The 16,216-nt window shown below is 36.1% G+C and overlaps 1 protein-coding gene across 3 annotated transcripts in view; it reads left to right on the top strand.

Annotated features, from left to right (window-relative positions):
- Window positions 1-325: 325 nt before the first annotated feature.
- The window catches only part of LOC128018937 (GRIP1-associated protein 1), a 40,598-nt gene continuing 24,707 nt past the window's right edge, over window positions 326-16,216 (top strand). The window contains exons 1-21 of one of the 3 annotated variants that reach the window (XM_052604830.1): window positions 326-541; window positions 1,292-1,358; window positions 2,572-2,633; window positions 3,681-3,707; window positions 3,839-3,946; window positions 4,575-4,731; window positions 4,840-4,976; window positions 5,778-5,826; window positions 6,035-6,105; window positions 6,569-6,616; window positions 6,708-6,739; window positions 7,214-7,261; window positions 8,084-8,183; window positions 8,470-8,547; window positions 10,769-10,861; window positions 11,581-11,715; window positions 12,042-12,137; window positions 13,485-13,697; window positions 13,832-13,945; window positions 14,442-14,519; window positions 15,566-15,661. In XM_052604830.1, coding sequence (XP_052460790.1) covers window positions 500-541; window positions 1,292-1,358; window positions 2,572-2,633; window positions 3,681-3,707; window positions 3,839-3,946; window positions 4,575-4,731; window positions 4,840-4,976; window positions 5,778-5,826; window positions 6,035-6,105; window positions 6,569-6,616; window positions 6,708-6,739; window positions 7,214-7,261; window positions 8,084-8,183; window positions 8,470-8,547; window positions 10,769-10,861; window positions 11,581-11,715; window positions 12,042-12,137; window positions 13,485-13,697; window positions 13,832-13,945; window positions 14,442-14,519; window positions 15,566-15,661 — 1,851 coding nt within the window. In that variant the 5' untranslated portion in view covers window positions 326-499. Of the gene's footprint in view, window positions 542-1,291; window positions 1,359-2,571; window positions 2,634-3,680; window positions 3,708-3,838; window positions 3,947-4,574; window positions 4,732-4,839; window positions 4,977-5,777; window positions 5,827-6,034; window positions 6,106-6,568; window positions 6,617-6,707; window positions 6,740-7,213; window positions 7,262-8,083; window positions 8,184-8,469; window positions 8,548-10,762; window positions 10,862-11,580; window positions 11,716-12,041; window positions 12,138-13,484; window positions 13,698-13,831; window positions 13,946-14,441; window positions 14,520-15,565; window positions 15,662-16,216 lie in introns of all 3 variants that reach the window. The other 2 variants (XM_052604829.1, XM_052604831.1) reach the window with 2 other exon arrangements.

The raw sequence follows: 16,216 nt of genomic DNA, 5'->3' as shown, positions 1-16,216 counted from the left end.
AATTTTTTGTGCCACCCCAAGATTTGTGCCACACACAAGACTATAGCCTCATCTGGCCACCTCATTTCAATTTTCTGGGGGCACCGCACCACTGATTTAGATTTCCAGTGTGAACAGATCGCCATAGTGAATGCTCGATCTATAGCCAATAAACACAGGGGCCCACAGGTGTCGTCTAGGTAGTCAGCTCACTAGTCAGGTTTACAGACGCCATTGGGTTTTTGAGCCACAGCCCATGTTATCTTTTACTGTCTATGGTTATCAGTCACTACCTAGTGAATATATTGTGTTAGTGCGCCATCTACAGGACAGGTGCAGACGTCACTCACTGTCAGCAAGCCAAAGAAAGCGTTTAGATGGGCTACATCGGAAAGCTGCATCTTTAGCCTTTATCTAATCAGAATGACAGTTAATTTGCTAAAACAAGGCTGACAGCAAACACAGTAATAGCAGATAGAGAGAGTTTGTACTCTGTTAGCAGTGTTTTGCTGTAGTGAAGATGGCGCAGGCACTGTCAGAAGAGGAGTTCCACCGTATGCAGGTACAAATCTCTGTATTTGCGTTTAAGTTACATCTGATACAGCATGTGATGCACATACGAGATCGTTAACATGATTAGACATTATTTCGGTTGAGAATATGTGTAAAGGGGTTTGTTTTATTGGTGAAGATGAAGCGGATTGGGACTCTGTTAGCTGTAGCCTGCAAGCTAACTGTTATGAGGCCGAAAATTTATTTTAATGGACGATTACGATATTTTATTTAGTGTATGCTATCGTTAAGTTAAAAAAATTACTATTCGTCGATATGAAATTGAATATAGTCCCTGTTCGACGCGTTTGTGACCTAATAAATATTTGTTTAGCCTGTTAGCACGCTAACCTGTATTTACCGTTAGTTTCCACACAATTAAAGGGTTTGCAACTTAGGTTATATGTGTACTTCATACATATTTTGCGTGAAAGTTAGTCTATTAAATATCAAATCGCTCTTGTTTTGCTAGACCAAACTCTAGAAGCATTTAATATTCAGTTTCATACCAACCAGACTATTTAATTAAACGTTTCCATTACGTAAACAAACTCTTTAATACATTGTAAACCACGGTTTTAAAATGATTCATAGCATAAAAAGAGACTGTATGATGCTTTTATGATGATTTGTTGTCTAGGTGGTCGTTATTCCTGATTTACATGAATCAATAATGTATGAAATAATTCCTTACCACAAATATTACTCATATAATATGTTTTTGCTTTATGAGTTTCTCTTTTAATGTGTTTGTCGACAGGCTCAGCTTTTGGAGCTGAGAACACAGAACTACCAACTATCTGATGATCTGCGGAAAAATACAGCAGGTGAGTGGAGAATGTAAACCTAAACCTTTACTTATTCAAAACACTGGCCAACGTGTTTTGTGATATTAATGCAGCAGATTGTAATTTGTTGTTGTTAAAAGTCAGATGTCTTGTTGAACCTGTTTCAACCTTTGTCACATTTTTTAAATTTTATTTTCAGATATAGTATCGGTTGATTTTTAAAGATTTAATTCTGTCAAAAAGTTGTGGGAGTAACTCTCATTGGTAGCTGAGAGCATGATCACATTTATTCAATGATTTAATAATTGAACACGTGTTGGGGGAAGATCTATAAAGATAGATGTTCTTATTCTGGTTTCTGAGGGCCTGGGGCCGGTTGCACCAGTTGTGTGTAATCAGAACTTAGTCTAGTTCAAACATCAATTTATGAACTTATAAATATTGATCTTGGTGTGCGAATGTGACATAATTTATTAAAGTAAATATTTGCGGAAGCTTAAAATACATCAAGGAGTTCATGTTTTGTTCGTACACCTCAATCCTATAGAGTTTTAAACGAATACAATTTGAAACAAAACTCTATATTGTATAATTTGAAACAAAATATAAAATATTTAAAGGCATGTCATGTGATCAGTGGACTGTGAACATGATAATGGGTTGTTCTATTATTGACATATTAACTTAAAAATAAATATTTTAGTTTAAAGGGTTTGGGAATCCCTACTTTAGATATTTTATCTTCAGAAATAAGCATTGAAATGTGATTATTTATTTATTAATATTTTGTCCCTAAATCATTTTATCTGGTGCTCCTGGAAACATACTAAGTGGAATTATGGAATAAAAATATTGCACAATTCCATAATTATGGAATAAACGAAACAATTATAAAATGCAAAAACAAAACAGCAACTTTAAAGTGTATGGAAACTACTCATTTACAGTTTTGAAATCTCCTTATTGGTCAGTAAAGGTAGATGTTATTTTAACAACACAGCATCTTATGGAATTATGAATGACTTGGCAGTCCTTCACATTTTTTTTTGAGAAAACTCTGATTTCAAGTATGCAGGCTATTATGTTGACTTTTATTAGTTTATATAGTCCTGCTAATTATTAACAAAATGCATTAGCAGTTTCTGCTTGTGCAGCTGTCTGTCAAAAGTGATAAATGCACATATTTGTGTTTCATTGCATGAAGTGAGTTTAGTACCTAGTTATGTTTTAACTTTATTATTCTGTGTTACAGAGCTCAACAGTGTCCGTCAGAAGACCTCGAACCTGGAGAAAGACTATGTCAAAGCACAGAAGGTAGTCATTGCCATGAGATAGAGGTCTAGCTTTATTGCAGGCCTTGTGAATTTGCTTTGTGTGCTATTTTCTTGCCTTCTCTTTTAATGGGCTGGGAGTAAATTACTTTTCTGGCCTGTTCCCGGTTGTTTTTTTCCCCCATCTTTTTTTCTTATTTTCCTACAGTGAACTAGACATGCATGCATTGCAACACAACTCACTTGTCTCATCATGTTGTTAGTGTTGTAAATGTAAGGATCAAAATGTGAGACAATACATTGTGTCCATGACTCAGCATTGCCAAATCACTCATAAGTCTGTATGAATAGGCACAATGAAGCAGTTTGCTAAAAGTAGTGTTTAAATGTTTTTGTTTGGTTGTGCTAGTTTTGCACAGTTCATCTTTAAAGGAATAGTTAAAACTATTCACCCTCAGGGCGTCTAAGGTGTAGATGAGTTTTTTCATCTTAACAGATTTGAAGAGATTTATCTTTATATCACTTGCTCACTAATGGATCCTCTGCAGTGAATGGGTGCCGTCAGAATGAGAGTCCAAACAGCTGATAAAAACATCACAGTAATACACACGACTCCAGTCAATCAATTAATATCTTGAGAAGTGACAAGCTGTGTGTTTGTAAGAAACAAATCCATCATAAAGATGTTTTAAGTTTAAACTGTTGCTAATATAGACGTCCTCATCCATAATACTGCTTTCTCCGCTAAAAATGTCATCTTGTCTGAATCAGGAGAGAAATATTCGCAGACCAAGCACAGTTTACAAGCAAAATAAATCCAAAACCGTACTAACCAATATCTTAATTGATTTTGATGTGAGATGGGATTGGAGCGGTATGGATTACATGTGAATTATTGTGATGTTTTTATCAGCTGTTTGGATTCTTATTCTGATGGCACCCATTCGGTCCATTGGTGAGCAAGTGATGCAATGCTAAATTATTTAAAATCCATTCTTTTGAAGAAACAAAATATCTTGGTGGCATTCTAGGATTAATTCTATTTTAGTTATTAATTTTGTTTAGATAATGGTTTCTTTTTCACCCTCAGGCTTTAAATAAGAGCAAGAAAGCACAGGTGAGATTTCTTCTTATATCAGTATTTGATTTTTGACATTATTTGAATAGGAATAAAACAAAATGATACCCTGAGTTCTTTGGGAAAGCTTTTTGTCTTCTAACCATGCTGTTTTATTGTCTTATTTTCAGGAGGTAGATGCCTTACTCAATGAGAATCAAATGCTTCAGGGCAAGTTACACAGTCAGGAAGATGACTTCAGACTGCAGAACAGCACACTCATGCAAGAGCTGTCCAAGGTGCTGAGCCCACACACAATATTTAACCCCTGTCATGACCATGAGCATTTATGCACAACTATACTAAAAAACCAATTGTTCACAGTCACAGGAACTACATCAGTAATTTATAACTAGAACAAAAATTGTCTTACACAGTAGTCACATTGATACAATTTAGACAACATTACATCCAAAATGGCAGACCGTATCTATGGAAGAATCAATATACATTGCTCCAGTAATCAGTGGCACATGTTTCTTCAGAAATGATTTTATTATTCTGATTTGGTGCTTAAGGAACATTTAATATCAATGCTGAAAACAGTTGTTACTTAATATTTTTGAGGTTTTTAAATAGATGAATAGAAAGTTCATAAGAACAGCTTTTGATTGAAATAGAAATCTTTTGTAACTTTACAAATGTCTTTACTGTCGCTTCTGATCAAGTTAATGCATCCTTGTTGGATAAAAATGTTTTAATTTCAAACCAAAATGATAAAATCTTACTGATCTCACACTTTTGAGCAGTAGTGTTTATATTTGATAAAAAGTGGCACATCACAGAGATGATAGTCTTCACCTTTGTACCCATTATGTGTTGAGGTTTTACATAAATTTTCTGATGGGTTGCTGTGTGTTGGTGCAGTTATGTTCTCAGATCGAGCAGTTAGAATTAGAGAATCGGAGACTGAGGGAGGGTCAAGGGCTGGAAGGACCCGCCTCTAGCCCCGCCTCCGGTCCGGTGGATGCTGAGCTCCTGCGTCTACAGGCTGAAAACTCCGCCCTGCAGAAGAAATTAAAAGGTGAAATAAACTCATGCATAAAGCCCTCATCTGCTTTTCCTCACAAAAAAATTAGAATAAGATTTAAGAAGTGGGCTTAATTATAGTATTCATAATGCATCTGTGCAGCACTTCAAGAGCATGCAGATGTTAATGATGGAAAAGCAGCACTCACAGATGGATCGGCTGGGACTAATGGGGTCCAATCAGATGCTAGCGGTCACAGTGACGACCCTTCAGCCGCAGGAAATGATCAGATTGATCAGGTAACAGATCATGGGTTTTAGTCTCACAAGGGTTGGGATGCTGTACCATGCAGAGGAGGTTTGGAGTGAAAGAACCAATAAAATGAAATGTCTACTAGGATAAGAATTACGCCATGTGCAGAAATACCAGAACTCTCAAGATGACAATCGATGAAGCTATCTTTACCACAAATGAATTTGAGGTTCATGCATCTTCTGGTGTACTGTATATGAATAGTTTGGAACAGCTAGGTATTCTTATGCGACTCTAAAAATACACGTTTCAGTCAAAGTAAACCAGTTAGTTTACTCCGAGTATCCTAACAGTAGAGTTTCAGATTAAAGCAATTATTCAGCTACGCAGTGCTGCACTCTTTATCTGGAGGAGTTTGCTGGAGTTTTTAGAGATCATATTTAATGCAGGGGCTACAGATTCTGGGTGAACTGTGTGCAGACACAGCAGAGTCACCACCATCAGCTTTTTCTGTGAGATCAGCCCACTAAAGGCAATGCAAGGACAGTGAACTGGTGTTTAGTAATTGACTAGCACACACCATTCATTAGCATTACCAGATTTGATCAAATGAGGGCCGTAGCTAATCAGTTGTTCTTTATATAGTTTAATCCAGGAACATTTATTAAAGACTTGGGTCGATTTGTTTCCATATGCATAAAGTCAGCTTTCATAAAGTGCTTTCCTTTCAGCATCCACTGATTTCTATGTTTAATGGGGTTTTATTTGTGGAGCTGCTATGTAGAAACTAAACCCTGTGATAAAGAGTTAATTTCTATATATTTATGGCCTACTTCTGTGCTCTCTAGGCCGAAGTGCAAAGCATCAAACTAGAACTGCGAGATAATGAGCTGAGCGGTGAGTACATCTTTTTGACAACTTCTTTTTAAAGTTGTGACCTTCTCAAACATACTGAGGAGTTAACGGAGTAGAACAAGGGAATGTTGTGTTCTGGATGTTCATATAGCAGCACAATGGTCTGACTTTGCATCAGTTCTTCACACTTCTCAAACTCAAGATATTTTAGGGGTGGTGTGCATTAATATCTGTTAACGTTGTGTTTCAGAAGTGGCATTAAAGCTTCAAACGGAAATGGAGGAGAAATGCTTACTGAGGGAACAACTCCAGACACTAGAGGTAATAACATCAGTTTTGCCCTCTAAATACACAGAACAGCAGGAAAAAGACAAAATTTCATGAGGATTCATGGGTGTGTATTTTTACCCTCACCATGGGTGCTAATTTCGGATGCCTTCACTCTCACTTTGCTCCAGAGAATGCTTTCATGTCTATAAAAAAATTTGCATTTTGTAAGTTTAAATATTGGAAATGTTTTCTAGAATGAATAGATAATTTTAGAATGGAACATTTGAGAAAGTCTCTTATTAAAAATAACTTTTACATTTTATGATCAAATTTTTGTAATCAGATGCTACTTTTAAAATAGTATTTTCAGTTAATTTATTTCATTTTGGATTCTGATTGATTCACTTTTTCAACTATCAGATAAAATATTCTGTTTCTATTATTATGTTTATCCATATTTTAGTCCCCATACAAAATACCTTTTTTGTTGTAATGTATTTCTTGTCATTTGAAGATGTCCAAGCAGGCAGAAATCACAAAACTACAAGAAGAAAATGCTAAAGTAAGTCTAATTTGTCTATTGTATTTAGCATTTGTGCTCCATGATAAAAATGTCAGTGATTGCCTTTTTTATTTTATTTTATTTTTTTTAGTTCTCCGATAAGTTGAAGAAAAAACAAGAAAGGTAAGTTGCTTTTTTTCAGATTATATGTTCAGCACTTTCGTATTACAGTGATGGTTAGCTTAAAAATGAAAGTTAAATAATTATTTACCTGGTGGTCAGTGTTCCATTTGAACACATTATCTTCTCAAGCACAAGATGAATGACTTTCAATCCTCCATTTAACTCGAGTCCTTCTTCTCAGAACTCTCTGTGTGATTACATCACCTTTTAGTGTTCCATTCTGGATGCCATGATAACTTGGCTGTGGCTTAGCGACAGTCTCTGTGTCAGTGTAATGAGTCTGAATGTGAACTTGTTGTGCTGGCACTGACTGTAGACTGTTGTATCAGCACGACTGCCTCCGATCAGCATCCCTCTGGTCAACACAGGGCCTGTTTTTCCTGATCAGGAGATGTTGCCTGTTATTTATCACTGCTGTGTGGTTTTTTTTTAAGGGCCAATGAGGATTCAAGTCTCTTTATGCTTCTTTTACAGCTTTCAGCGGCTACAAGTTGAGAAAGAAGCACTTTACAATGACAGCAGGTAAGAAAGACAAACTCAGCAGAGCAGTTGCTTTGCGATAAAGCTCAAAAGGGACTTTTTAGGAGCCTGGGTTATTTATTTTCTCAATGAAGTGTTACAGAATAAGGCTTGAACCTAATGATAAATTGCAGTGATTGAATCTTTCATTTGAAATGGAAAAACAAAGCAAAGTAAACACACTATGTTGGTTATGCAAGAACAAAATTAATTTAAATGTATGCAATTAGCAGACGCTTTTATCCAAAGCGACTTACAGTGCATTCAGGCTATCAATTTTTTACCTATCATGTGGTCCCAGGGATTCGAACCCCCAACAAGCGCAATGCGCTACCAATTGAGCTACAGGAACACAGATAATCACCCATGAATCTGATTGGTGAATTTTGAATTAGGACTGTTGATGGTATACTTATGAATTTAGTGTATGATACCTATGAATGTTGTACATATTAAACTGATCTGCTTTGGATAAAAGCATTTGCAAAATAAATTTTATCCTGACCCTAGTTCCCTGTTATTCTGGATCATACATATTTGTATCCGTTAAAGGGGTAGTCCACCCAAAAATACCTCAGCTCACCCTCACCTTCACCCTTTGGTCATCCAAAATGTAGATGAGTTTGGTTCTTCATTGGTGAGATTTGAAGAAATGTAGCATTTCATCACTTGCTCACCAGTGGATCCTTTGCAGTGAATGGGTGCCGTCAGAATGAGAGTCTGCTGTTTTATTTTGGTATTCATTTTGTGATGCCTGGGTATAGACCCTAGCACACATTAGTCACACCAAACCCCTCATAGCACATGATGCATTTGTTTTCACAGGACTAAAATTGATGAGATCCAACAGAGGAAGGAGGAGGAGCTCAAATCCATAAATCTTCGTGTGCAGAAATTGCAGACAGATTTAATGTCCGCCAACCAGGTGAGATCCGCTCAGCCCCACCGTGCCAAACTCCCTAATATTAAAGCCCATTTGTTGCACATCTCAGAGGGCGATCGATGGATGGCCACAAAGGGAGTATGATGATAAACATTTGCAAGCCCTTGAGAGTGGGCTAAAGACTGCAGTCAGTGCTTCAGGATCAGACTCTGGCACTGAGGCACATCTGCAGAGATTAATGGAGCAAAGACACACTGCTGCATCCATCACTGTCATACTAAAAATGCATTGAATCTTCCTGCCTGTTGGTTTGTGTGTGTGATTTCAGAACGTCTCTGAACTGAAGGAGCAGCTGCAGAGTAAACAGAAAGAGCATGAGATGGCCATCCATGCGCTCAAAGATCAGGTAGTGCACAAGATTGGCTAAAAATGTGAAATATTCATTTCTTAGATGACTGCTGGATGCCAGTCGCTAAATTAAACAAATTAGTGCCATTGAAATGTTTTAATCTTGCATACTGCGTAGTATACAGTACATGCTGCAGATTATGTTAGTGATCCATTGCAAACATCATCAGAGGCACTAATAGGAAGAGTACAGAAGATAAATAGTTGGTTAAAATGTTCATTTAGCATTTATTTTTAATGTTTATTCCACCACAGATGGCCGTTAGTGCATCTCCAGAGAATTAATCTGCAATCTCCACATCTGCTGTTTACTAACAGGTTTATAAATGAAAGAAAGCAGGCAATTAATCTGCGTAAATTGAGTGTGATTTTAATGATAATAGGTCCTACAGATTCAATTAAATAAACCATAAAAGGCTCATGTGGGTTTAGCTGTTAGCGTGGAACACAATTAAGTTTTTATTGTTCCACTTAAAAAAATCTAATAATGGAAATTAGACTTTTTTTTTTTTTTTTTTTAAAGCAAGATGCAGTTCTACGAAGTTTTGCTTGGAAAGCCTTTTACAGTCGTAAAGGTACTTATTCAGTTCAGCCAGATTCTCATTTACTCACCATCATTTTATTCCAAACATGACTTTGTCTCGACGCAGTGAAAGTGAGTGCGGACCGATGTTATTGAGCTCCAAAAAATGTAGTTCATAGGACTTTTGCACTGTATTCCAAAACTTTTTGAGAAAAACCAACTCAATTTCATGTGGTCAAATTGTTATTCATTGATAATCTTCCCCTCAGGTGTAGCTTTCAAACGTCACACATGGATTTTTGTTTTGAACTATTTTGATCTTGTAGTGCACTGCATTTTAATATTCAAAAATGTGCCGCCTTGTTTTTAACAAAACATGACTTAGTGATCAATTATGATTTTTTTATATATATATATATATATATGCGTTTTCTTGGGAGCGTCACTTTCATTGTACTGGAGCATAAACATTCTTCAAAGTGTTTTTTGGTTCTAAGCAACATTAGGGTGAGCAAATAGTGACCGAATATTCATTTTTGGCTTAACTACCCTTTAATATGAACCGGAAGACACAGCAGTCTTTCTGCTGATAGTAAACTCTTTGTGCTTAAGGAGAAGTTGGTGAAGTTTAGAATTACCCAGAGAGCATGCTGTTTAATTGAGCGTTTATGGATGATGGTGCTCAGGATCAGCTGAGTAATTAAGGATTAGTGGGGCTCACTGCAGGTGGCTCAGGGGCACACGCCGGGACCCCTGGGGAAGGGCTGCTCTTGTACTGCCGTTGGCCCTACTGCAGGTCCTGCCACCACAAATGTCTTCCACTTCCACCGTGAGGTGATAAATCTTAATTAAGCAGCTGTCTCTAATGAGCAGCAAGCAGATAAGGATGAAGAACTTCCCTGTTCTGTTTTTCTATTCAGAATTGCTTGACTGGGTCTATTCTGTTTGATGTGGTTTTTCTAACTTGGCCTGTTTTCTCTCTCTCTTCTTTTCACTTGTTTTGGGCGTTCTTTCTTTATGATCTCTTGCTCTTGATCATCCCTTGGGTTTTGTTCTTCTTGTGTTCATCTTCTCCAACACTCCCCCTACAATCCCATGTCACCGCTGGACATGTCTTTATTCATCAATCACTTCTCCTCCTTTCTCTGTACATATTACCTTCCTTATATCCTTTTTCCTTATCTGTATTTTGTTTCATATTAAATAATTTTTTTCTTCAAAATGTTAATATTTTTTATATTTTAATATTTTTTTTTAATTTCATTCAATTTTCCCCGATTTTTTTTCTTTATTTCATTCTTTTTTGTATTTTTTTTCTTAAATAAATTTTTTGCTTTTCTTCCTCATTTGTTCTTTATTTTCATGCTTTTGTTCCCTTTTTATTTTCTGTTCTGTATTTTTTTTCCTTTCGTATTGTTTTTATACATTTTTTTCCTTTTAAATGTTTATTTTTTCATGTTTTTCGGTTTTTGTCTAATTTCTATACACACAAACACATTCAACATTTTCCAATTTTTAATATTTAATTTTTCATTTCATTAATAATTTTTTTTTACTTTTGGTTAATTTCTTCCATTTATTTATTGCTCTTTATTCATTTCGTTCCTTCATTTGGCGTTGCTTTTTTTGTTTTTGTCCTCCTTTCTCTCTCTGTCTCCTGGTCTTGTGGGGTGGTTTTTTTGGGGCGGAGCTGCAGGTAGCGTGTCAGAGCGCGGTCAGTCAGGAGCAGGTGGAGGGCATGCTGAGTGAAAATGATGCTCTCAGGACAAACCTAGCAGCCCTAGAACAGGTACTTGACCATGATACAGCATCATGACTTTTATCAACCTCAGTTCCGGCATCATCTTCACTCGAGTGACTGTCTGGTCTAACACACATGATCTTTGTACCATTAACTGTTAATACACGCATACTAATGTCACTTTTTTCTCTGTTCACATCAATTTGTTTGATGCCATACACTTTCTTCTTTTAAAAAATTTCAATATCTAAAAGGAATTGTATGGAGGTTACTAACATAAGAAACCTCCTGGTTTTAAAATCTATCTGTGATTTTCTAATCACATAGTGATTGTTGTCTTTAATGCAAGTATGGCTGTGTGATATGTATGTGTTTGTATTAAATAAGAGACCAAACCTATTTTAATAACACTCAAAGACTGTGTAGTTCATTTGTCACAGCACATTAACCCTGACTTATGTTTAAAAAAAAAATCAGTTTTTAAATATATTTATGCAATATCTTTTTGTATGTTCACACATACATTTCTACATAAAAATGTGTTGCGTCATGCTTGACAGTTTATATTTAGCTTAAAAGCACTCATGTATACATATATGTGGATATTTTATTGAGTACTGTGCTGAATTGCATTTCTCAGCTTCTTTTGTCTTCTGTTGGCATTTTCATGCATGTGCAGTACACCGAATTCAGGCTGAATAAGACTTAATTCAGTTGTCTGGGCTTCTTTGGGGTTTATCTGAAACTCAAATGTTCGTTTTTTGCAGATCCAAACAGTGAAGACTCAGGAACTGAATTTGCTGAGAGAGCAAAATCTGACGCTAAACGCAGAGCTTCAGCAGAAACGTACTGAACAGGAGAGCTTTCTGGCTCAGAGAGATGATCTCAACTCACAGCTACAGGTATTTTCGCACCTGTTAACAAAACTGAAAAGCATATGGAACATATTAAACCTTTTTTTTCTAAATAAAATGGGCATAGGAATCATATTATACTATACTATTATTTGTCTATATTATTTTTTTATGCCAAGAGCAGAAAAGTCTTGAAAATCCTTTGTTTTTAGTTTTAAAGCCTTCTTTTTTTAATCAAAAACATAATTCAATACTTTTATTACTTCAGCAGTTACAAATATTTGTAATGTTTTAATGTAGCTAAGTAATACATATTTTAGAATTAGTATTCAGATCAATTCTAAAAATGATTTGACGGACTTCTTGCTGATCAGGAGTCAAACCGAGCGAATGGTCGACTACTGGAGCAGCTCACTGAGCTGGGTCTGGAGAAGGACAAGCTACAGCAGGAGTTAGAGGAGGCCAGAAAGGTGACGACACACACAAACCCTCTTTTTACCTTCTGATCCTTTCACAATTCGGTCAGTTCCCACTGCAGCAGGTGAAAGTAGTTTGAAGTTTGGTGCAATCACTATCTCTGTCTTGATTTAAGCTGCTTTAGTGAGTCAGTTCACGCTGCTCATTCCTCCATCAGTTAATGCTCTGATCTTTTGACCATCATAAGGTCTTTATTAATGTAAAAGCCGCAATCGGATTCAGACACAAATGAGTGCCGTAAGATTCACCTTTGGAGTTCTTTTGTACAAGTTTTATTATTTTAGTGATGCTAGTCAATGCTTCTTGCACCAAAACCAATTTTTACAGTTTTAAAGTGCCCCATTATGGATTTTTGAAAGTTACCTTTCATGCAGTGTGTAAGGGAATTAAATCTGAAAGTGCACCGTGTATAAAGTTATTGTCTCGTAAAAGAAAGAAGTGACTCTGAATCATCGAAACAGTTCATTTTAAAAACGAATTGTAAGCCGTTTCTTGTTGATGTCAGCATGAAACATTAGCATATTGCCTGTCCACTTGTTGGTCTTCGCATTGGTCTGAATGAAAATGCAGATTCATTCTTTACAACTAGGTTTAGGTGCTGCTTTTAGAGTGGTAAAAATAGCAGTTTCCCTGGTAATGCTGTACACAAAGCAGCACTGCGTTTACAAACGCTGCTTTATCAGGTATGATGAAATGAAAATCAGATCAGCGCCATGTAAAGGAGGGGTTTGGAAAAGTGAATCGTTGAGGGAGATGGTGAGCAAGTAAGGTAAAAATAAATTCATATTAGACAATGAAATAGTTTTTTGCCATTGCATGCGTGTCGACCCGTTGTTGGGGACTCCCAAAACCGAAATATGAACCTTTCATAACCCATAATAGGGGCACTTTAAATGATCATTTTCCACCATTGTTGTGAACCTTTACGTTTTTGCTACAACAATGTAGATCATCCTGATATAACACACTTTTTATACATTTGAAATCTGCATTATATTCAGCACAAAATAATATAAATGAATATTTGACAGTTTAAAAAAAGTTTTTCTCCAAATTACGATGACACTTAAAATGAGCTTAATCTTGAAAATAATATCACAATAAATAAAAAGTTTGTCTATGGCATTCTTTGCTATATAAATTCAATTATGGAGAATTCTATTCATCTAAACACCTGTAATTTAATTAACAGTTGTTTAAAAGAAGAAAGTAATGTGTGTGGTACAGTCTTGACAATGACTGGAACTTTGATATTGCCACATTTTATTTAAAACTAAATTCAACACTGATAAGAATGAAGAAAGTGAACACTATCTTTAATTCTTTATTTTATATCTCAGACTGCAGATAAGCGTAAGGTCATGCTGGATGAACTGGCCATTGAGACGGCGCAGGAAAAGTCTCGGCACAAAGAGGAACTCGGGGATGTGCGATTGCAGCATGAGAAGGAAGTGCTGAGCATCAGGGCCCGCTATGAGAAGGAGCTCCGCGGCCTCCATGAGGAGAAGAACCGCACGGAAGAGGAGATCCGCTCACAGCTACGAGATGAGAGAGTAAGGAGCCACGAACAATCAACAAAGCACTTAACCTCAGGTTTCTCCAGGTGGATTGTGTCTGTACAAAGTGTACTCTGGGCAAAAGCGATCTGCTAAATTTCTGTTTACAATTGTTTCTTTTTTTTTTTCAGGCTCGTACCAAAGAGCTGGAGGGTCTCCAGCCGTATGTGGAGGAGTTGAAAGCTCAGGTTCAGTCTATGGAGGGGACAAAGGGCTGGTTTGAGCGCAGGCTCAAGGAAGCAGAGGTGCCGTGTGTTCACAATCATCTCTCACTGCAAAGCACTAGCAGAGATGGAAACAACAAAGTCTTTTGTTGTTTGCATCTGGCTACATCAGTATCATTCTGACCACATGATGTCAGTGTTGTTTTTGTCATTACTGTGTTGCAGACTTTAAAATGCCAAACGGTGAAGAGCCTTTATAGTGGATTTATTGTTATATTTCAATTTCTTATCAAAGTAAAATATAAAAAAGAAATTGAACCATTAACGGAAATACACTAAAATACTTTTCTTTTCACCATTTTACAGTTTTATAGTCTGTAGCTTTAAAGTTTGAAATATAAAAGTAAAATACTAATTTCAAACTTTTTTTTTGTTAATTGTCAAATGGTAAAAATAATTTTAGTGGATTCACTTTTATATTTCAAGCTAAAAAATATTGCATTCATCTTAATGTCACTCTTGGATGTCTGGGTGATTTATACTTGATGTTGGTGTCATTTGTTTGTGTTGTGAGCAGGAGACCATGGAAAAGAACAAACTGGAGCACACAGAAGAGATCCGGCGGGTACAGAAAGATCACACACTTCAGCTGGAGGTAAACCTCTGGATGTGATCAGTGAAACACATTTGTTGTAATGAGCGGTAAAGCTATATTTAGCAGATCTTGTCTTTATGATATTTGTTGTCTTCATAAATATTCAAGTCTCAGAAACGCATCAGAATTGGATGGATGATGGATGATGGCTTGACATAGAATTTAACTTAATGAGCTTAAAAGACAGTTTGAAATGCATGAAACATGTCTGTAGGTGCTCAAAAGTTAAGAATTTCTCATTTAATTACTTGTGTTTTCAATAATGTGGCTGGAATCCATTAGATTGCATTTAATTTGAGATTCTACTGACCTGAAACACCAATGATGTCCTATGGCCAGTTTATTTCTGACACTGATTTGATTAGATCATACCTTTTTAATATTATTTTTTACCATGCCTGCACAGCCTTGGTTATGTCAGCACAAAAGAAAATTTATTTAAGAAGCAGAGATGGTTGTTTTGATGAAACATTTGGAGAACAGAATTTATTTTCTAACTTTTCATTCTGATAGATATATTTTAGTTTTTGTTTAAAAAAATGTATACACACGCACACACACGCTTACTTAGCTAAGTGGGGACATTATGACTTCTATTGTTTTTATATACAGACATTTATACACTTTTTAACCTGAAACCACCCCTACCCCTCACAGAAAAGTCTCAAGTTTCTCAAGTTTTCCATTATAAAACAACAATTTTTTTTACTTTATTTTTATTCCTGTACAAATATTTGTATACCTCATATGGAGATTTTTGGCAAAAAAAATTTTTGGCAAGTTTTGCTCAATTTTGGGTGCAAATTTGTTCCCAAATTTGGTTGAGTGGTTATACACGCACGCACACACACACAAATGAAAATATTTCGACATACTCATTACTTATTTTTACTTGATTTTAACCTGTTCTTTGTAATTTATTTAAATATCATATCCTACTTTTTAAGTCTGATAAATCTGTATATTAAACAAATTAATAAATAATTAGTTCTGTCCAGAACTTCTTCATCTTGAGTGTGTGAACACACATTCCTGCTGTGTCTTAGGCTAAAGCTGCAGAGGTGGAGGCAGTCAAACAGCAAGTGGTGGAGATGCAGAAGGAGAGAGAAGAGCTCAACAACACAATCAGCAAACTCAGACAGGTGTGTGAACAGAATGTGTTCATTTGTAGTGCTCTGCTGGAGCCTTTGTCCTGCTGCGTGATGAGAACTAGGTGTTTTTAAGATGCTAAATAAGGCACGATTCAGATGGAGGATATTATGGGGGTGTGCTCACTGGAGCTCACCAGTAATTTCAAATGTGACTCAAGAACGATGCATGACTCAACAGTAGGATGACATTGTTCTTTGTGTGAGCATCTGCTGCCAGCAGCTCTTGGGGGATGTTCAGTTTTCAGAGCTTTCCTGGTATGATCTTAGAATGCTTTATTACGACTTAACTTTGTTCTGATGTTTCTTGAGTCATGGTTCTTATTGTATACTAATACTAAGATTTAAAGCATCATACACTACTCCTTTTTGTGGGTCAGTAGGGTTTATTTTTTTTTTTAGATATTACTACTTTTGTTCAGCAAGTTTGCATTCAGTTGATTTATGTTACAGAATAAATGTCTATTTCAAATAAATGCTTTTCTTTTTAACTTTCAATTCATCAAATAATCTTGGAAATTTTTTTTTTCATGGTTTCCACAGAAATAT

This window comes from Carassius gibelio, chromosome A8, assembly GCF_023724105.1.
Source record: "Carassius gibelio isolate Cgi1373 ecotype wild population from Czech Republic chromosome A8, carGib1.2-hapl.c, whole genome shotgun sequence".
Lineage (NCBI taxonomy): Eukaryota > Metazoa > Chordata > Actinopteri > Cypriniformes > Cyprinidae > Carassius > Carassius gibelio.
Note: the sequence above shows the minus strand (reverse complement) of the source record. Positions and strands in the feature narration are given on the sequence as shown.